We start from the raw sequence: 22,253 nt of genomic DNA on the forward strand, positions 1-22,253 counted from the left end.
TCAAGGACCTACCGGTGAAAACTGAAACCATAAAATTCTTAGAAGAAAATATAGGAGTGTGGTTATGAGACTATTTTTAATGATGGATTATCAGATATGACAATAAAAACATGGGCAGGAAAAGACAAAATAGATTAACGGGACCTCATAAAAATTAAAGTCAAAGGACTTTATCGACAAAGTGAAAAGATAACCTACAGACTGGGAAAAATATTTCAGGAACTATATAGCCAATAAAGATTTAATATCCAAAACATATAAAAAACGTTTACAATGTAATAAAAAGACAAACGACTCAATCAAAAAATGAGCAAAGGACTTGAAAAGACATTTCAACAAAGAGGAGATTCACATGGCCAACAAGCACATGAAAAGACGGTCAACATCATTAGCCATTAAAACCACCAAAAACCAAACCCATTGCCGTGGAGTTGATTCTGACTCATAGTGACCCTATATTTGCAAATCAAAACCACAAAGATATACCATCTCACTTCCATTAGAATGATAATGATAAAAAAGAAAACAACAGCAAGGTTGTGGAGAAATTGGAACCCTTATCATCCATTGCTGGTGGGAATGTAAAATGGTGCAGCCACTGTGGACAACGGTTGAGCCGTTCCTCAAAACGTTAAACTTAGAACTACTATATGACCCAGCAACCCCAATCCTAGGTATATACCCAGAAGAAGTGAAGGCAGGAACACAAACAGAAACTTGTTCACCAATGTTCATTATAGCACTTTTCACAATTGCCAAAAGGTGGAAACAACCAAAATGTCCAGCAACAGATGAATGAATAAACAAAATGTAGTCTATACACACAATAGAGTATCACTCAGCCATAAAGAGAAATGATGTCCTGAAGCATGCCACTACATGGATGAACCTTGAAAACATCATGCTAAGCAAAATAAGTCAAGTGCAAAAGGACAAATACTGTATGATCTCACTTATATGAAATAAGCAAATAAACGAAAACCAGGGATTGTTACTGGTTACCAGGGAGAAGGCAGGGAGAAAGGAGGAGTCATTGCTTAGGGGGCATTGAGTTTATGTTAATAGCAGCACAATAATTTGGAAAAGGATAGCGATAATGGTTGCACAGCATGAAGAATGTAATCAATGTCACTGAAGTATATGCAGAAATTGTTGAATTCGGAATGTTTTGTTGTGTATATTTCACCACACACACACACACACACAAACTGGTGCATGAGGGCAGAGTTGCTGCTCATGGAACTGAAAAATAAGAAAGAAAGCTGAAAAAGTAAAAAGAGTCTAATAAGGGCCTTTACCTGCTGAGCCACCTGCCCCCAACACAGATGCGGAAGCTGCTCACAGGAAAGGGGAGTTGGAAAGCTAGGCTTCAAGAACACCCTCCTACAGCTGTGCCCTCCTGGCCGCCATGCTGGTGATGTGGCAGCCTGTGCTGGGCAGTCACCCGCCTGGAAGCACAGGTGCACGGCAAGTTCCCTTCACGTCTCGCCTGGGCCAGCTCATTGTTTGCACCATGAGGATTCCGTATGAAGTTCTAGCTAGTTGAGTATCAGGCATTTCTAAAGCACCCCCTGAAGGAATGCTTTTCCTCTGTGCAAACAGTTCTTTTGTGCAGAGGGTGTTGTGTGGTTTCTTGGCAGAGAAGCAGGCGAGAAACTCTCAACTGTGCATCAGTCACTCGGGGGTGTAAAGACATGCCCCGCACGTCAACTTGAGACCGCGAAGCAGACGCGCCGCCAGACTCCCAGGGTGCCTCGCCAGTCAAAGCTCTTTGGATCATCTCAGGGCATCAAACGACTCCTAACGTCTGAGCTGACAAGGCTGCCCTGCCCACTATCCCGTCTGTGGAACTCAGGGAGGAAAGCGAAAAATGGTGAGCTCTGAATTTAATGGTGAGCCGTCAGCTGCCCGCCCGAGAGGGACCAGCGGGGGGAGTGCGCAGAGTGCGTGGAGGCTCATCTGGGGGGGCAGAAGGAGACACTTGCCCCCAGGCGCAAGTCCAAGGGGGTGCCAGATGAGGCGTGGAATGACATTCCGAGGCACCACAAATATATGAAAGGCGCCTGACTGAGGGAGCCAGACAAGAGGGGGAAGGTGTTTCTGCTGATGAATTGCCACTATCAACGTCTATTCATCTTGAAATGGGGGGGCCCAACTTAGAGATCGCCCCTGGGCACTCGTTACCTTTGTTGCGCCTCTGGGAGTGCAGCCTCTGGCATGAGGAACCTTGAGCCTGGGTCTGTCTGCACCACCCTGCAGAACCGTGGGGCGCGGGGTAAGTCTGCCCTCCTGGCTGGGTGGTGGCCGTGGGGTTGGATGAGTCGATGCACAGGCAGCCTCTGCAGGATTAGCACGTGTGAACACTCATGTCAAGGTGGGAGTCCTCTGCACTGGAGGCAGGTTTCCTTGGGAAGCCCTGACCACGGCGGACGCTGGGTGAGGGGCCCCACCACCTGCCTGCTTTAGCCATGAAGGCTGGGCCCTCCCTGTCCCTGTGCAGCCCAGAGGTGAAGAGATGCTGCCTTCCTGCCTGTTTCTGCTGACCAGGGGTGTCTTTCCCCCCTCTGCACTGCAGGCAGAGGCTGGCGATGCTACAGGGAGAACGTCCCTCCAAGGACACAGAGGCCCTGCAGCCACACCTGACTGCCACACCGGGCTGTGAAACTACGGCACTGACATCGCAAGGCCACTCCTGCTGGCCCTGAATGCCAATGGCGGGGGCCCACGGCAGGGACTGTGGGTGGCCTCGAGGAGCTGTGGCCTCTTCCTACAGCCTTGAGGATCAGGATTCTGCCAACAACCATGGGGGCTCAAGAGTTCCCAGGCCTGGCCAAGACCTTGGATGCAGCCTTGGGAGACCTGGAGCAGAGGACCAGCTATGCCATGCCTGGACTCCTTCCCCATGGAAACTCTTCAAGTAAAGACAGGGGAGCCGAACACACCTACCAAAGCCAGTACCTGACATCACAAGAAATGTCTGACGGCTACTTCCAAATACCAAAGTGTTTTCTTTGGCTATAAGCAACCTCAACGCTATCAAAGAGAATGTTAACAATATAAGAATATTTGGAGAAGTTGATGAAAAACATTTGTCTCTCTCTGTTGATTAGCTTGGACACACTGGGAAAACATCTGGCTGGGCAACCAAAGGACACAGTGAGATGAGATGGGAGGACACTCGTCCAGCAGCTGCAGCCAGACCCCTGCCGCCTTTGTCAGTCACCAAGGAGACGGCCTGCTGCAGCATGCCCTGGGACCCGTTGTGGGGGCTTTTCGTCCTCTTCGCTGCAGTAACTTCCACGCAGACTTGAGTCACATTCCTACATCTGCTCAAGAAGGTAGTGTTGATACCCAAGATACAGACTCATTACAGCTTATCAGAGGGCAGTGGGGGTTCGGTGGAATTCTTGCCTTCTGTGCAGAGACCCAAGTTCGATTTCTAGCCAATGCACCTAATGCATGCCACCGCCTGTCTGTCAGTGCAGACTTTTGTGTTGCTATGATGCTGGACAGGTTTCAGCAGAGCTTTCAGACTACGATGACCAGGAAGAAAGGCCTGGTGATCTACTTCTGAAAATCAGCCAGTGAAAACACTATGGATCACAATGTTCCAATCTGCAACTGATCATGGGGTTGGTGCAGGACCAGGCCACGTTTTCTTCCATTGTGCATGGGATTGCCATAAATTGGGGCCAACTTCATGCCAGCTAACAACCACAATTTATCACTGTGGATTGTGCAAAATTAAAATAATTCCTGAACGAAACATCATTTAAACTTGAAGTCCTAAAGAAGGCTGCTCAGTTAACCGTTAACACGGCCCAGAAAAAGCATTCTGGAACTAGATGGGAGATTCTCCGGATGAATCCACAAGGTGCACCAGAAACCACAGATGTAGCTGACTGTGCAGAAGGGCTGCTGGGCCCAGTGGTGGTTCTGCTGCAGCTCCAGGTTGGTGCAGGAGTGGCCTCCCCAGGGTGGTCAGCACCCTACCCACCTGCCCCCCAAGCACCCTCAGGGACTGTGCCTGTGGAGAAGCACTCCCACTAGCACCCTGAGCGCCACCTTCGGCTGTTGGTGATTATAGGGCTTCTTGAGAGCCACGGACACACCTGCCAGTGAGGGATGGCCCGCTGCTGGCCTGAGGCATGCAACCAGGAGAAAGGGGTACTCCCAGGGCGGCCAGCCTGGACTCAACTGCTCGTGCTCCAGGCTGTCTACCAGAGGGAAGAGGACCAATAGCAGGTGCTGTGACCCCAAGGACAGGCTCTACTAGCTGACATCACTGAAGGCAACTCGAAGCACAAACCACGGCTACGAAGAATGGACTGAAAGTCATGGTGAAGGTGGCTCTGAACGCCTGGAGCAAATTGGCAGGGGAATGTGCTGCTGAACCTGGTCAGGAACAAGATAGCAGGACATCGACATTTTGGGACTGGGAACACCAAGCCACACAGCGGATGACGATGCAGAATGTCTTATGCAAGACCCAGAGCAGATGACTCGGAAGCATTCGTGGCTAGTCTCCACTGCGGCCAAGGCAGGAGAGTGAGTGGAGCTGACGGAAGCAATCCCAGCCATCTCATAGGTCCTCCTGTCATCTATGAGTCCTCTCCGTGAGTGCAGTGGAGATGAGGATGGAAATGTGCACACCACTGGCAGGGGCGCGGTGTCAGGTCTGCCCCCCAGCCGGTGTCAGGGGCTCGCAGTATTCTGCTGGTTGCTCACGGGGACAGGGACTGTGTGCCCACAGGCTGGCGACCCCAAGGCGCTTCCTTGTGAGGGTTCTGACAAAACGCTCTGCGAGGCAAAGGGCAGGACACACCGCACTTCTGTGCTGGCCGAGTGGCCTGAGTCCTGGTGGGCAGCAAGGAGCTCACCATTCACTGTGGCTCCATGAATGGTGTGGAAGGAAGATGATAAGCACAGGGCGTGCAGAGATGCTTTGACAGAAAACCAGGCTGTTTCTACTGTGGTGAAATGGGGGCTGGAGAAAAGTCCGATGTGGTGCGTGAGGGATGCTCAGAACCTGTGAGGCCACCTGGAGCAGCCTGTGTGACAAAGGAGCCTAGTGCACCTACAGGGTAGACACCCCCTTGCCTGCAGTGTGGGAGGGGGAAGTCGAGGGCTGCGCCATGCTTCCTGGCCTGCATGTGTCTCCACTGCTGGCAGAAGGCCATGGCATGGATGTACTAAAGCTTATCTTTCCATTCACCTGTGGATGCACATTTAGGCTGGTTCTAGTTTTTGGCTATTCTGAACAAAGCTGCTGTGAACATCCATGTCAACATACAAGCCACCACCTAGAACGTAAAGGTGCTCAGTTAACGCCAAAAGCACTTGTGTTCTCTTCACAAGAGGTGTGCATGGCCTCCCGGTAAAAAGCAGCTGTGAGGCAGCGCGGTCTTCCCTTGAGGGATCCGTGCTCGTCCTGTGAGTAGGGCAGAACTCCAGCCTTCCTCCCACGGTGATGGTGATGTGCTTGCCCTGCATCACTCAGTCAGGGACAACCTTGGGGCCCTGGCCAGGCCCTCTCAGCAACAGGGGTCACCGAGTGGTTGGAAGACAGCCGTCTGAGGAGACAGCCCACACAGCTGACCCTCCGAGCACCAGCCTGAGCAGGCACACGCCAGTCCAGCTGCACCCCCACCAGGCCAGGGTCTGAGGGAGGCTGACCAGCACCAGGGGCGTGAAAAGGAGGAGTCCAGGTTTGGAAAACATTAAGCATCTTCTGTGCCGGGGCTCCCACCACTGGGGCTCCTAGTTTTGCAACGTTGCAAGGAGGTTTGAGACTGATCAGACCCCTGGCCACTTGCCAGTACTCGGGGCCTTGCTGACTCTGTCACTGCCTGTACAAGGCCACGTGACCTGTGGTGGACTGGGTTTTGCACTTACATGGACCCCTCATCTGCCAGCAGCTTGGCTGAGACAACATAGGCCCTGGCCCCTCAGCCCTCAGGAACTGAGAGACCTGCCTCCAACCACCACCTCTTTCCTCGTGGAAGGTGGGACTGCCCTGTGCAGACGGGGCACAACCCGTTCCCACATTAGTGTGGAATCAGCTCACCAGGCCCGCAGGGCTCCCTGGGAGCCATCGCAGCCAGACTCCGCCCCGCACACAAGATTCGGCCACAAGATGTCCCTGGGACACTGTTGATACCGTGTGACTTATTCGAGGCAGCTCAGACCCGACCTGCGGTCGGCTGTCTGCAGCCTTCTGTGTGCCTTAACTTTTTTCTGTGCTTTAAAGAACCAGGGCCAGCAACCAGGCCCCAGCCCTTGCCTCCCTGCCAACAGCCCCCTGCTTATGGTCTTACTAGTATGATGCTGGTGGCCATGAGCCACACCTCACCTTGGAAATTTGAGAAAGTGTATTTCTGGATCAAGCAACACTTTTGCTGATGTGAAGCACACTGTCCCTCTGTCTGGGACCCTCACCTCTATGGCTGTCGGGTCCAGCCCTTTCTGTAAATACAATGATGATGCCAAAGATGGAGAGTCACCCCGATTCTTGGAGCTGAGGATGCTGATATAAGCGAGAGGCAGAGGCCCCACTTCCCAAGCTGCTGAGGCTACACGAGCTGGCACTGTGGGCAGCTCAGGAGCAAGGCAGGGGGCAGGCACTGCAGGGCCTTAGCAGTGTGAGCCTGGCCTCAAGCAGACCAGTGGGAGGGTGTGCAAAGAAAAGTGACAAGGCACACTTATCTCCAACTCCTGCTTTAGACCCACGTGGACACACACATGGGCAGGAGGGAGACTGGCGAGATGTAGTGACTGCCTAGCAGTCTCAGTGCCCAAGTTACACTTGCTGTTGGGCATCCACATGATCAAGTCTGCTGCTGCTATGGCCTTCCGACCAGTCACCAGGACAAGTCCCTCTCCCCTAGCTGCCGTGCTTGGATGTCCCTGGAAACAACACAGAGCTGTGCTGGAGGCTGTGGAGGTCCATGTGAGAGACTCCTGCAGGTGCGTGTCTGGCTGCGTGGCAGAACTAGCAAGGGTTTGCGTTCTAAACTAACCATCTAGCAACCAAAAGCCCGTGTTGTCCCCAGGCATACTAGCAAACAAGTGTCTGGTGGGGAGTTAAAGCAGATGATTTGTACTGAGAGCTGCTTCTAAGGATCTGATACTTACAAACATCAGTCCTGGTAGAAGCTACAAGAACGGCGCTGAGCAGACTACAGCCACTGCTGGAAGTGGCTCCCTCACACGCAGCCCTCTGTGGGTGTGTGGCCATGCCGCGGCTGGATGAAAGCAACTCCGGAACAAATCTGCACACTTACGGTCGTCTCCAGACACTCAACGGCCAGGTGCAGACCTCCTTCACCTGCCACTGTCGCAAGTATGTCAGGACTAGCACACAACACGACCCTAACAGACATCACCAAGTGTGCATGTGGCACCTCTGTGGCAAGCACCCACAATGCATGAGGAGGTTCTATCTCCACAGCCTAAAACAAAGCCATGCCTCACTGATACTTCACCGATTAGAAAATTCCTCTGGACACATCCTGGATGTCATGGCGACCTGGCTACAGGACACTCAAGAGGAATCAGTGTGGACCCTCCCAGAGGTTCTAGAAGACACTTAGCACCTCTCTCCAGTGGAGCCAGGACGACCATGAGCTTGGAGGTGGGCCCACACTAAAGCTGCTTGGGGCTTTCCCCAATGCACAGGCATTCTGGGGAACAGCTTTAGGCCCCTTTGGGGAAGGTTGGAAGGAAGATGGACAGTAGAAATTGTTGGCAGGGTCCTCCCTCAAAAGGACCAGCCTCCTCTCCCTTTGAGGGGCTCTGGATGTTTGATTGAGAGGCTGTGACTGTGTTTTGGTATCTAAGTCAGACTTCTGTGCACTAGATCTAAAATACTTCTGCGTATGCAAATCAAATCAGACTTGAGTAGGCTGCCCAATTTCATTTATATGGACCCCATGATCAACCAGCCCATGCCATAGGTCTCTATGCGTCAACTATTCCGATTACTGCTTTGACTCTGCTGTCCATTACAGTAACCACACCCACCTTGTCTTTGGTGATTAAGTGCCACCACTTAGCCCCTGCTACCTGGGGATCCCATTCTCCCCACTGCATTTAGGGGTCCCAGTTCAGTGGCAGCAGTTCCCTCTGTCCTTCCTGACCTATGGAGAAGAGTTACCACAGCGTTTTACAGGGATGCTGCGGCTCCCCTCACAGATTCCTCATAGCCGTGGTGAAAGGTGTCCTCTGTATCCTCCCATGGTGAGCGAGCAGGTCTGACATGATAAATCCATGCTAACATTCCATTCTCCCTCAGGCTTTGGACACGTTCTTCTATAGTGTACCATGGTGGTTCTGGCATTTCATCCTCACTTACTGTAGGTCACCTTCAGGTCCATGCTTCAGCCAAAGAACCAACCAAACTATTAAAGCCCTTTCTCACCTCTCAAGCTACAACACTGAGTCCAGAATCTGCTTAGTTGACTCATTTCAATAAATTTGGCCTGATCCAACTATGTTCCTGCCATCTTGATCCCACCCCCTGCAGACCCATTCCCAAGCATGTTCCTGGAAAATCATGCAGTTCTTTTAGAGGGTAGCACACCTCCTCGCAGGTCATACAGTGTGCCTCCTCTTTGAGGCCCACCAGGACTTGAGTCTGGTTACAGGTTTAGAGGCAGGGAAGGGTGGTGGGGATGGGTCTGAAGGAGAATCAGCAGTGCCTAGCAAGGCACTTCTCTCAGGTGGGGGGCCAGGCTCTCTAGGCAAAGGGTGAACTTCTTAGGCAGGGCCGAGGGCTGCTTCTACTGGCAAGGGAGAATGGCAGAATTTAGGGGTTGAAGTCCCCAGCTTCATCGGGATTTGTCCATAGGCCTCCATCCAATTTTCAGGGTCCCATTGCTTTCCGATCAAGGTCTCACCTTTAAGAGAAGACACCCTGTGAAGCTGGCAACTCAACTGTGCTGTAATCTGGCCACTGGCAGGATGAGACCTGGGTGGGCACTACCTGTTTTGGTTAATTCCTAGCTTTTGTCATGCTGCCACCCCACAGTGCTGCTGTGTGGCGTGGACGCCCTCTTGTGATTCATGTCCTTCGTCATGCCTAATGCTTCATGCTTGCTACGCAGAACTCACTGTGGAGATGGCCCCTTGCCAGCCTTTTACTTTCACTCAGTGATGGTTGGTATTATGTCAGTTTGGCTAGGCTATAGTTCCCTGTTGTTTGACCAAACACTAATCTAGCTGCTGTTATGGAGTAGTTACATGTCATCAAATCAGTTGGCCTTAAGTAAAGCAGATTACTTCATGTCATGTAATTTAGTCTGAGGGCCTTGGGAGCAAAAAAGGAGTTTCCCTGAGATTTGTTCTGCCTCCAGACTATAAACAGATATTTTGACAAAACTCTTAATACACACATGGGGGAAGACAAGCACCATTGAGGATCGTCTACAAGCCATAGACTCAAGGAACACCCAATGCTACTGACAAGGAAGAAACAGATATTGTTGAGATCCTGATTTAGACTTTTAGCTTCCAGAACTACGAGAAAATAAATTTTTATTCTTTGAAGTTGCCCACTTGGCTTTGTGGTATTTGTGTTACAACAGTACTAGGTAACTAAGAATTTGGTACCAGGAACGGGGTGCTGCTCTAAGAAATACCTATAATGTAGAGGTGGCTTTGCAACTGTGTAATGAGTAGAAGCTGGAGTTTTGACATGCTACATGGTGGGAGTCTAGACTGCCCTGAAGAAACCACTGGTAGAATTCACTGAGACACACTCTCAGGGGCTAGCCATGTCCTTTCACTGGCATGCGTTTGGCCTAGTCCTGAGTACCATGAGCTCCTTCTGCCCAGAAGTCACCCCTGCCCTTCCCTGTCAGCACTCTTTCTGCCTGGCTCTTTCTAGGGAGTTGAGGTCTTTCCTTTTACTGAGCATGGCCTCCGTCCTGTGTCCTAGGCTTCTGGCTGTCTCTGGAGCAAGGAGCCACGTGACCATTGTGGCAACTGCATTCAGGGTCTGCAGCCTCTTGAGGCACAGTCCTGGGGACCCACACTCATCTCACCCACTCAACAGCAGAAATGAGAATAGGTGCCAGCTGGCCCCGTCTACAATGGGGCTCTGAGGACACTCTTGGCTTTGACCAAGTAGGGGAACTACGAAGGGTCTCGTCGCAGAATTCCTACTTTAAGCCTGCAGGTATGCAAGTGAAAATTTATTGTAAAATACACTTAGGTTGCCAATGCTGCCAGACACAAGCAAACGTCTCTTCCCTAGGCTACAAATGCCCAGGTGTCTGGCTCAGTTATTCTTTTTTAAACCACCAGAGTCACTTTTGAATGGACAACAGATGTCACAAAAGGAAAGTGAACCTCATGAAGAAGGTGAGGATTCCACGGACTGAGCTCTTTTTCATAACTGGAGACTAGCCTATGGCTTGCTGGTCCTTAAGGGTCCTTGAGGTCTGGTTTTCCACATGACCAAATCAACGCCAAAGTGCAGATGCGCCCCCTACACCCTCAGCGCATTTTGAGCAAGAAGCGTAGGCAACTCATGTTCGCTGGTAGAGCGACCAGATGCTGATGCGCCGGTCCCCAGATCCCGCGGCCAGCAAGCCATCATCAGCGAAGGCCACACAGTGGACAGTTGCAGTATGGAAGTCCAGCACAGCCAGTGGCTTCATTGTCCTCCAGTGGAATATGCGAACGCGGTGGTCCCAGCCTGCAGTGGCCAGGAGCTTGCGATCTGGCCGGATCATGACATCAGCTATGCCAGGATTGGTGAGTTCGTGAGTTCTGCACACCTGCAAGATTGAAAGCAGCAGGAGAACCATTAGGTGACATAAACTTTGAGCCTGTCACACATGTGCTCACCCACGAATGGTCCCGAGATCTAGCTGCCAGGGCAAAGAAAGAGATGCAGGCCTGCCGTGACGGCTGCACACTCCTGCAGAGCTTACCTCCTACCTCCTCAGAGCCAAGGCGCAGACCTGCCTTGGAAAGCGGCCTGAACTTTGTTCTTGTCTGAACCCTTGGGGTATGAGGGAAGAATTCAGGCACTTTTCCATGGAGCACCTCTACCGCCCTGCCATGAGGGCCTGCTGGGAAGGGGCTCATTCTGACTAATTTCCTACCCCATTAAGAGAGTGGCCCTAGGGGCCTCACAGGAAAAAAGGAATTCCCAGCTCTTGGGAAGGAAAGACTTTGGTAAGGTTGGGTACTGGTGCCCCTCCCCATGGGAATGAATACACTGTATCCTAGAATTTAGGTGAGAGCAGCCATTGGCAGCTTGACCACAGCATACAGTCAGCACTTCTCCCTTCTGGAAAAGTCTCAGCAACCACCCAAAAGCACAGGAGTGCAAACTCCATCTTCAAGACAGTTAAGAGACACATGAAACCCTGAAATACAAAAGGGACTGAAGGGCTGCCAAGAGTGGGAATCAAGCAGGGTGTGGGCGGAATGAGTGAGCGACAACACCAGAAGGTGTGGTTGCAAAAGGAGCTGCAAAGTTCACTTCACCTGGTTGAGGGGTAAAACCGTCATCCCTTAAGCAGGAACTTCCCTGGGCCTGATCTGGTTCTGAGAAGGGGATAAAGCCCTGGTCCAGCAGTCTGTGAGCTGGCCTGTCTGGTGGCTAAAAGTTCATACACTCAGTCCTGGGTGATGAGGAAGCTTCTTGCCCTGACCCTCCCTAACACATGCCCCCTGCAGCAACAAGGGATCCGCAATCGTTGCCTCTGTGGCTAAGGCAATTCTTGGTTTTTCAGACTGTCTGATGCATGGCAGGGCATTTAACATCTCTGTCCCCAGGCACTAAATGACGGAGGCACTTTGCAATCACTGTGACAACCAAAGTGCCCACAGACTTCTAAATGCCTCCTAATTGGACCATACCACCCCCATTTGAGAATCATTCACCTCTACAAGTTAATACAAGGAAAAAGGAGGAGGAAGGAAAGGAAAAAAGAGGAGGAAAGACAGGAAAAACGAACAGCAGCACTCATCAGAAGCAAATGGAAATTGTCACCAAACATTTTTGCCATGAATTTACAAAATAAAAGAAAGCATAATGAAGCAATTACCTTTATAAAACAGGAGTCCAAAGCAGCAAAACACAGGAGAGAGAATCTGAACTGGTGGCACTCAGGAAAGAAGTGAAAGAAAAACTCAAAAGAAATGAAGTGAACTGGAAATAAATACAGTGAGGCACATACAGGATAGGAATGATAAAAAGTGAGCAAAACGAAATGGAAACAAAGCGTTAAAGTGGACTGAAGAGAAAATGACAGACATGAAAGACAGGCAGAGGTGCTATAATATTCACTGGTATAGAAAACCAATTTTAATGTCTAGAAATTGAAGTCTTATGATCTAAATCCAAAGAAAGGCTATAGAATGTTCAACACTAAGATGTCACCTAGTAAAATTATTGGACTTAGTAGCCAGGCAAAAAGATTAAGTCAATTATGAGGGTGAACTTTAGGCCGTCCTTAGAATGTTCCACAGTCACATCTTTGCCAGCAGACAGTGGCGCGATGCCTACAAAGACTGAGAAGAAAGGAAATATGGTCCAAAGATTTTATATCCAGCCAAACTTTCACTTAAGTATAAAAACAATAGACAAACATTTTTGAACATGTAAGAACTCAAAGAATATTGCTCCCATAAGCTATTCTTAGAGGACTAGAAGATTAACTCCTGTCTTGTAAGAGATAACTGGAGAACTACGGCAAATGGTCTGGCAAAGAACACAGAATCTACTTACTTGCAGGATTAGGTCTAAAACAATATGGGGATTATGGATATAGAACCAGTTATGTAACTAACAGAAATATGAGAGAGGAGCAAGAGAGACATTAGATGTTTTTTAAATTCATGGATTTTCTCATCTTCTGTAATTTGAGGCCAAAGGATGTAATAGTTAGTTTCATTCTTCTTGAGGGATTATCTGACTTCCTACCATGAGTAATGACAAAAACAGCATACTTTCTTCTTCTTCTTCCACCTGACACTTAGGTGCTTTAGCTCTTTAGTATTTGCCCTTGTATTTCTGCAAAAAGTAATGAAAATATAAATATACTCAACATTTTTATGACTGGATTCCAAAGTTAAATGCAAATTTGTGCTATGTATAAGACACACTGGGAGCCTGGGTGGTGCAAGTGGTTTGTGATTGGCTAACCTAAAAGTTAGTTCAAACCCACCCAGCAGCTCTGCAGAAGAAAGCCCTGGCAAACTGCTTCCATAAAAATTACAGCCAAGAAAATCCTATTGAGCAGTTCTACTCTGTAACACACGGGGTCACCATAAGTTGGGGCTGACTTGACAGCAGCTAACAACAACAACACAGGAGACAAAACAAAAGAATGACTGGCAAAGATATGTCAGGAGAATGCAAACAAAGAAATGGGGGTCCAATATTAGTAATAGAAAAGATTAAATTCAGAGTCAGCCATAAGCATTGAGTAAGACATATAAAATACTTCACAATGATAAACGGTACAATTCACAAACAGTTATGAATATCTGTTCAGTAAACAGATTTATCACTCATAAAGCAAGAACAACAGGAAGATAAAGTAACTGGTACAGAGTAACCGGTATCATACTAGCCCTGTTGCTGTAAACAACTGTAAAACCGAACAGAATAGATGAGGCAACTGTTTATAGACACTGGACAACAGGCAGAGCAGGGCAGCTGACAAGGTGAGTCTCCCAAAAGCCCCAGCCACTCTCTGCCCAGGGACAATTTTCCAATCACAAAGTTCTAGCAGAGCACAGCAGTCACGTTAAGCTGAGGAGGCACAAATCAGAGTCTGGGGCAGCTAAAGCAGCTGAAATCTGTAGGACAAGGTAGCAGAATGGAGGGAGCTATGGATAGGAAGTTAATACTGTGTGTGGGTTCCCTATGAGTCCTTGTGCCAGGGCTGGGCTGTGCATGCTCATGGCAAACAAAACGAGGCTTATGAGAGGGTGGCTGTTGCAGGGTTGAAAGCAACAGATATGAGAAGTGAACAATGTTGGAGGTCCAGCCAGCCTGACTGCAAACAGTGTGACAATCTAAGCTGAGCTGAGGTGCCTGAAAGGCCTCACTTGAAGAATAAGGATCATGTGCTAGAGTATAGACTACTTTAGATCCAATGTAGCAAACCATAAAACCAAGCCTAAGATGTTCAAGGTGAACAGCCAGTAACTAAACTGCCTGCTAGAACAAAAGTAAAGTCTTTACAGAAAAACACCAGAATCCAGAGTCTCTATCATGTATCATTTACAATGTCTAGCACATAAACAAAAAATCATTAGACATGCAAAGAGGCAGATATATATGACACATAGTCAAGGCGTGGGGGGGAGCAGTTAATAGAAACTAACGCCAAAGTGGCACAGATGTTATACATATCAGAAAAAGACTTTGAAGCAGCTATTTAAATAGGTTTGAAAAATTAAAGAAAAATAGATTCAAATAATTACAAAAAATATGGTCTTATTGAGTGAAAAGATGGAGGCTATCAACACAGAAATGGAAGTTATTAAAAAAAAAAAACCATAATGGAAAATACAGAACTGAAAAGCATGATAACTAAAATAAAAAATTTACAGGATAGGCTTAATGAAGATTGGAAATTGGAAGTATACATATATCAATATATACTCAACCTGTGGAAGAAAGAGAGAAAAATGAACAAAGCCTCAAGGACCTATGGGACAATATTGAACTGTCTAATTTACGGAGTCCCAGGAGAAGAAAGTGAGAAAGGTTAAGAAAAAATATTTGAAGAAACAATGGCCTGAGATATTCCAATTTTGATGAAAACAAAACAAAACAAAAAACCCCCACCAATTTAGAGATTGAAGAAGCTTAGCAAAACCCCAGCAAATTAAAAAAAAACAAACAAACAAACAAAAAAAACACCTAGGCACGTGATAGTCAAGCTACTGAAAACCACAGATTAAAAGAAAATGTTGAAAGCAGCCGGAGGAAAAAGACACATTATATGTATGGAAATAATGATAAGGGTATTGATGAGTTCTCATTAGAAACAATGGAAGCCAGGAAGACAATGGAACAACATCCTTAAGGTGCACGAGGAAAAACAAAACAAAACTGTCATCCCTAAATCCTCTAGCCAGAAGTCCTCAAAAAGGGTGAAAAGAAAACATTTTTCAAATAAACGAAAGCTGAGACAATGTTTTGCCAGCAGACTTGTACTATGAGAACTGTTAAAGGATATTCTTCAGGCTAAAGGGAAGCAGTACCAGATAGAAACACAGATTTACAAGAAAAGCACTGGAAATGGTAAATATACTACATATTTTTAAATTTTATTTTGTTGTTAATGTTGAGAATATACACAGTAGAACATATACCAATTCAACAGTTTCTACATGTATAATACAGTGACATTGATTACATTCTTCAAGTTGTGCAACCATTCTCATCCTCCTTTTCTAAGTTGTTCCTCCTCCATTAATGTAACTCACTGCCCCGCTAAGGTTCCTATCTAATATTTAGTTGCTACTGTCAACTTGGATTCCACATAGATAGTTCTTACAAGAGCATCATGCTCAAGGCAGATTTTTTTTTTTTTTACTAGTGAAGCTTAACTATTGTTTGTTTTTAAGATGACTTCAGGGGACATTTTTGGTTAAAGATTATCTCACAGCAATAGTTTCAGGTGTTCATCTATTCTCCATGGTTCCAGAAAGTCTGGAGGCCATCAGCATTTGAAATTCTGTTCTACATTTTCCCCCTTTTGATCAGGATTCCTCTATAGTACCTTTGATCAAAATGTTCAGTAATGGTAGCCGGGCACCATCTACTTCTTCTGGTCTCATGGCAAAGGAGGCAGTTGTTCATGGAGGCAATTAGCCACATATTCCATTTCCTCCTCCTATTCCTGACTCTCCTTCTTCCTCTGATGCTCCAGGTGAATACAGACCAATTGTTGTGCCTTGGATGGCCACCTGCAAGCTTTTAAGACCCCAGGAACTACACAACAAACTAGGAGGTAGAATATCAGCACTAAAGACATTACTAGGCCAATTAACTGGATGTCCAATGAAATCATGACCCTAAACCTCCAAACCAAGGAACCAAATCCCATGAGGTGTTTGGTTGTACATAAGCAGCCTCAGCAGTTATTCTTTTTCTTTTTTTTGTCATTGTTGTAAACATATCTATCACACAACTTTTGCCAATTTAACTTTTTAGAGGTGTACAACTTATTAACAGCACTTACAGTAATCGGTTATGCAACCCTACCTTTAATCAGTGTGGTTTTTTCCATCACCATAAATTGAAACTCAGTACTCTATAAGCAATAACCCCTCCTTTTCCCCTCCCTCCTGTCCTGGTAACCATTAATAAACTTTGGGCTGTATACATTTGCCTTTTCTTGTCTTTTTATGTAAGTGAGGTCATACAATATTTGTCCTTTTGCGATTGACTTATTTTGCTCAGCGTAATCTCTTCAAGCTCCATCCATGTTGGAGCATGTATCAAGACTTCATTTCTCCTACCGGCTGAGTAGTATTCCATTGTATGTATGTACCACATTTTGTTTATCCGTTCATCTGCTGATGGCCATTTAGAGTGCCCCTATGGGGCAGTTCTACTCTGTCCTATAGGGTCACTATGAGTCGGGATCAACTTGATGGCAATGGTTTTGGTTTATGGTGGTTCTATTTTTAATTTTTTGAGAAGCCACCACACTGTTTTCCACAACAACTGTACCATTTTGCATTCCCACCAGCAATGGATAAGGGTTCCAATTTCCCCACATCCTCATCAACATTTGTTATTTTTTATTTTTCTATCTTAGCCATCCTAGTGGAAGTGAAATGGTATCTCACTGTGGTTTTGATTTGCATCCCTCTGATGGCTAATGACAATGAGCATCTTTTCATGTGTTTGGTGGCCATTTGAATGTCCTCTTTGGTGAGATGTCTATTCAAGTTCTTTGCCCATTTAATGATTGCATTGTCTCTTTCTTGTTAGGTTGTCAAAAGTTTTATACGTATTTTTGTTATTACATTCTTATCAGATATATGGTTTCTGGAGATATTCTCCCAGTCAGTAGCTTGTCTTTTCACTTTTTTTAAAAAGTCTTTTGATGGACAGAAGGTTTTCATTTTTATGACGTCCAATTTATTTATTTTGTCCTTTGCTGTTTGTGCTTTTGTTAACATATTAGATAATCTATTGTTAAAAGCTAGGCCCATCAGCATTGCCCCTGCATTTTCTTCTAAGAATTCTATGGTTTTAGATCCTTTAATCCATAAAATACTATGTTTTTTATTTCTTTTAAGTTTAAAAAAAAAAACAAAACTACTGGTGATTTAAAGCAAAACTAATAATATTGCAAGATGGAGTTTATAATATGTGTAGAAGTAAAATGTTATATGTTTTACAACAGTAGCACAAAGGATAGGAGGGTAGGAAAATGAAATTATACTAACATAAGGTTATTACCCACCACCCATCTGTCAGTTTGTTGTACTGTAGTGGCCTGCATGTTGCTATGATGCTGGAAGCTTTGCCACTGGTATTTTAAATACCAGCAGGGTCACCCATGCTGGACAAGTTTCACTGGCACTTCCAGTCTAAGACAGATTAGGAAGAAGGCCTGGCTATCTACTTCCAAAAATTAGCCAGTGAAAATCCTATGGATCACAGAACATTGTCTGAGACGTCAACATGCTTACTTTGGACGTGTCATCAGAAGGGACCAATTGCTAGAGAAGGCCACCACGTTTGGTAAAGTGGAGGGCCAGTGAAGGTGAGGGAAAACACAATGGTCGCGACAATAAACTCAATCATACCAACGTTCATCAAGATGGTGGAAGACTGGGCAACATTTCATTCTGTTACATATGGAGTTGCCATGAGTCAGAGTCCATCGGACAGCAAGTAACAACAAGGTTATTACACTTGTGAGATGGGAAACAGTACAACAATAACCCTATTATATTTTGATAAGCTAAGGATGCATATTATTAGCTTGAGAGCAATCAGCAAGAAAAAAAAATGATAAGAGGTATAGCCAAGAAGTCAAAAGGGGAAATGAAATACTAAAAAATAAATACTTGATTAATGCAAAAGAAGGCAGGAAAGAAGCAAAAGAGGGACAAAAGCAGAGGTGACATGTGGAAAACAAGCAGTAAGGTGGTAGACTTAATGCAGACATATCAGTAATTATATTCAATGCATATAGACTAGACATTCCAATTAAAAGAGATCATCAGAAAGGCCCAAAAACCAAGACACGAGTTTATGCTGTCTACCAAAGATGATTTTTAAATATAAAGAGATAAAGACAGGTTGAAAGTAAAAGGATGGAAAAAGATACACAAAGCCAACAGCAAGCATAGGAAGGCCAAGGCGGCGATAATAATGTCAAAGCCAACTTCATGACAGAGTGCTCCAAGAGATTAAGAAGGACATCTCATGATGATACAAGGGTCACTCATCAAGATGAGCTAATAGTCCTGAATGTTTATGATCCTAAATGTTTATGCACCCAACAACAGAGCTTCAAAATTCATGAAGCACAACAGATAGAACTAAAGGGAAAATGAGACAAGCCCACAACCATAGTTGGAGGTTTTAAGATCCCTCTCTCAGTAACTGGTAGAAAACTAGACCAAAAAATCAGTAAGGATATTGAAGACTTGAACCATACTACCAAGCACGTCAACCTAATTGACACTGACAGACACTCTGCCCACAACTGCAGAACACACGTTCTTTTCAAGTGCACATGGTGGGCTCACCAAGGTAGACCATGTGCAGGGTCAGGAATAAGCCTCAGTAAATTTCTGCTTACTGGAATCATACAGAGTACACTCAATGACAAAAGAATTCAGCTAGATTAAAGCTAGCCACAATATCAACAAATATTTGGAAATTAAAATAATATACTTCCAAGGAAACTCTGGAGCCCTGGTGGTGCAGTGGTTAAGAGCTACAGCTGCTACTCAAAAGGTCAGCAGTACAAATCCACCAGCCGCTCCTTCGAAACCCTATGGGGCAGTCCTGTTCTGTCCTATAGGGTCACTATGGGTCGGAATCAACTTGACGGCAATGGTAAGGAACCTCTGGACCAAAGACACAATCACAAGGGAAAATAGAAAATATTTTGAACTGAATAAAAACAAAAATACAATACATCAAAATTTGTGGGACAGCCCCACAAAAAAAGGTCCCTAGGAGCTGACTTCTCAACAGCACAGGGGAGACCATACCACCAGGAAGCAGTATTTCAGTGACCCCAGAGGAGTCCAGAACTCTGGGCCAGCAGCTGCCTTTCCAAAGAGCAGGCAACACTGACATTCAGACTCTCATACCCAGAGGCCGCCACCACTGGCCACCAAGGGGCTCCATTAAAGAAATCCTTAAAGGATGGGCTTCTGGAATTCTAGAAGGAAAGCCTGAGATGCAAGAATGCATGGTGAGCAGGAAGAACGACCACCATCCAGCACAAAATAATATTAAGATGTAACTAGTGGTGCAAGACACATCTACAACTTAAGGGCACAGAAAGGTTGAGAGTAAAAGGATTAATAAAACGAAAGTTATAAAAGGAAGTAATCAAAAGAAACCTGGCCTAAGCCAAATTAACAGTTGGCAAAATAGACTTTTAGGCAAAAATCTTTTCCAGAGACAATGAGGGTGGCTAAAGAAAAGGCTCAATTCACCAGGAACATTACCACTTTAAAGCTGTACGTTCCTGATTCAGTTTCAAAATGCATAAAGCAAAAATGGACAGAACCACAGGAAAAGTTAACAAGATGCATCATAGTGTGACGCTCTACCTGCACCTTCCAGGGGCCCCAATCATGCCCACAATCAGAACCATGCAGCCAACGCACCCGACCTGGACCCCACCCTCAGCTCCTCTGACCCCACCCAGCCCTGGGAGGTCAACCCTCCTAAGGATGCATCCAGCATCACACCCCTCTTGCCACCATGACGGCCTCCATGTGGCCTTCTCGTTGGTCTCTTCCTCACACCCTGACACGCTGTTGACCAGAGCGATACGTCTCACAACCTTGGATCAGATGGTGCGGCTTCTCCACTCCAAACTCTCATGGGCTTCCTGCTATGCTCTTGAGCACTCAGCTCCTGTCACTCTCCCTCTCTATAGCTGCCTCCCCTTCTGCTCTTAAGCACCTCCAGCCCTCAGCCCCACTGCTCCTCCTGAGGACACCCCAGTCATCGCGGAGACAACTTCCTCACTTCTCACCTCAGATACGCCAGCTCTCCCATGAGTCATCCAAGGGACAACTTTCTCACTCCTCACTTCAGAGACACCTCCCACCCCAGTCATGGAAGGGAAAACTTTCTCACTTCCTCCATGCCTTTGTTCAGATACAACCCCCCTCCCCTGCCATCACAGGGCCGCCCCTGCTGTCTGTCACCTGGCCCTACTTTCTTTTACTTCGCTGCCCCATCACCCTTTCTGTCTGCACTCTTCTCTTCTAGAATATTCTACACAGGCAAAAATGTTTGGTTTTCTGCTGTATCCCTGTGCCTAAAACAGTGCTTGCACATAGCAAACCCAAACCCACTGCCATCCAGTTGATTCTGACTCATAGGGACCCTACAGGACAGAGCAGAACTGTCCCACAGAGTTTCCAAGGCTGTAAATCTTTGCGGAAGCAGAACGTGACATCTTTTTCCTGCTTGCATAAAGCAGGGGCTCAATATTTTATCTGGGATGAACATAAAACCTAGATGCTACAACAAACAAGACTGAAATCCAACTATCAAAAACTTTCTGCACTGTAAATCCATTTTAAGCAGAGTCCAAAGGCATATGGCAAACTGGGGAAAATACGTGTAACTCACTTCACAGGCAGCTGAATTATTGACTTTGTGAGGAGCACCTTGAAGTCAGGAAGAAAGAAACGGCCGGCACCACAGCAGAGCTCAGTGGGGGATATGAGCAGGGAGTACACATGGGGGGACATAAACCTCTCCTAGTCCTGCCCAGATGCCCAGCCTCACTCAGACAGTTCTGCAAATTGAAGTTTCATGTTTCCTTGTCAGACTTGCTAAGCTTCAAAGGCTGGTAATAGCTGTGCTGGTGAAGTCTTCACCTCCAGAGTACCAGTAGCCTCCACCAGGACAACAGGCACAGTGCGCTCGACCCTGCTCTCCCCACCGGGACCTCCCCTGCAGACACCACCACACAGACCTGTGGCAGCAGCGTGACAGCAGAGGCTGACCGGCTGCGGGGCTGCCCCTAAAGGCCGTGAAGTCAGCTCTGGACCCCATATAGAGCTTCACTCGATGGCCCAGCCCAGGAGAGCTGCAAGGGTTGGAAGGTGCCTGGAGTAGGACCGTGTGCAGACACGTGCATGAATGTGCATGAGGTGTGGGGTCTGCAGGGGCCCAGATGCCCCCCTCCCCAGACTTGGATGGACCAAGCACACTGTCCCTGGAGGGAAGCTGGTGGCTGAGACCGTTTGAAGTCCTTCTTCTCTCATGCATTTCATATCCCTTTGAGCGCAGGCAGTGAGTCTCACTGGAACCCACTCAGTGCCCTGCTTCAGGTCACTTGCTTGGCCTTCCGTGTTTACGTGAAGTTAATAACACTGGGGCATTTCCCCGTGAGAAAAGAGCTGACTTACGACTGCACCCTGCTGACACACACCCTGAAGCTGGGGCTGAGGGAAGGAATTCAGATAGACAGCCCTTCACTGTGATCTTCACCCACCTGGAAGACAGGCACACAGGTGGGAAGATAACACCCAGTGCGTGACAGGTGAGGCTAATGTAAGGGTCAGGGTGGTGGGCATGGATCCTCATGGCGTGGGATCCAAGCCAGCTTCCTCACGGACAAGTGCTGCGTTTAGCACAAAGCCTCCCACTTCAGTGTCTCCCTCTGTAAAGAAGCCACCAGCTCCATGAGGGTTTGGCTGCACTGGCAGATTGGCGTAAACACAATGCTCACACGAGGCCTCTGCAGGCAGAGCTGTCAGTGCCTGGCCCCTAGGAACAGAAGCACTGGCCTCCACATGCCAGCCTCATGCCCACTCCTAGAAACAGGCTACAGACCAGCATTACACAGGCCTCACCCCTGACAGGGAATCAGGAGGCAGCAGGCCCCCCCCCAGTTTGGGGGGGGTACCTCAGGTGGAGAAAGACAAGTCCTTATCCTGGAGGTTTTCTGTTTCCAAGGAGGAAGGACCCCTGATATGTGTCTGCAAGGTGTGAGGAGTAGTTGGCGGTGAAAGTGTCTGGCTCCAGCCACACTGAGCAGACACAA

The 22,253-nt window shown here is 47.2% G+C and overlaps 1 protein-coding gene across 1 annotated transcript in view; it reads right to left on the bottom strand.

Moving 5' to 3' along the window:
• Nucleotides 1-10,186: 10,186 nt before the first annotated feature.
• The window catches only part of GNB1L (G protein subunit beta 1 like), a 77,139-nt gene continuing 65,072 nt past the window's right edge, over nucleotides 10,187-22,253 (bottom strand). The window contains exon 8 of the mRNA XM_023725057.1: nucleotides 10,187-10,781. Within this exon, the coding sequence (XP_023580825.1) occupies nucleotides 10,530-10,781 (252 nt within the window). The 3' untranslated portion in view covers nucleotides 10,187-10,529. The remainder of the gene's footprint in view (nucleotides 10,782-22,253) is intronic.

The sequence above is a fragment of the Trichechus manatus genome, unplaced genomic scaffold (assembly GCF_000243295.1).
Source record: "Trichechus manatus latirostris isolate Lorelei unplaced genomic scaffold, TriManLat1.0 scaffold00282, whole genome shotgun sequence".
In the NCBI taxonomy this organism is placed as follows: domain Eukaryota; kingdom Metazoa; phylum Chordata; class Mammalia; order Sirenia; family Trichechidae; genus Trichechus; species Trichechus manatus.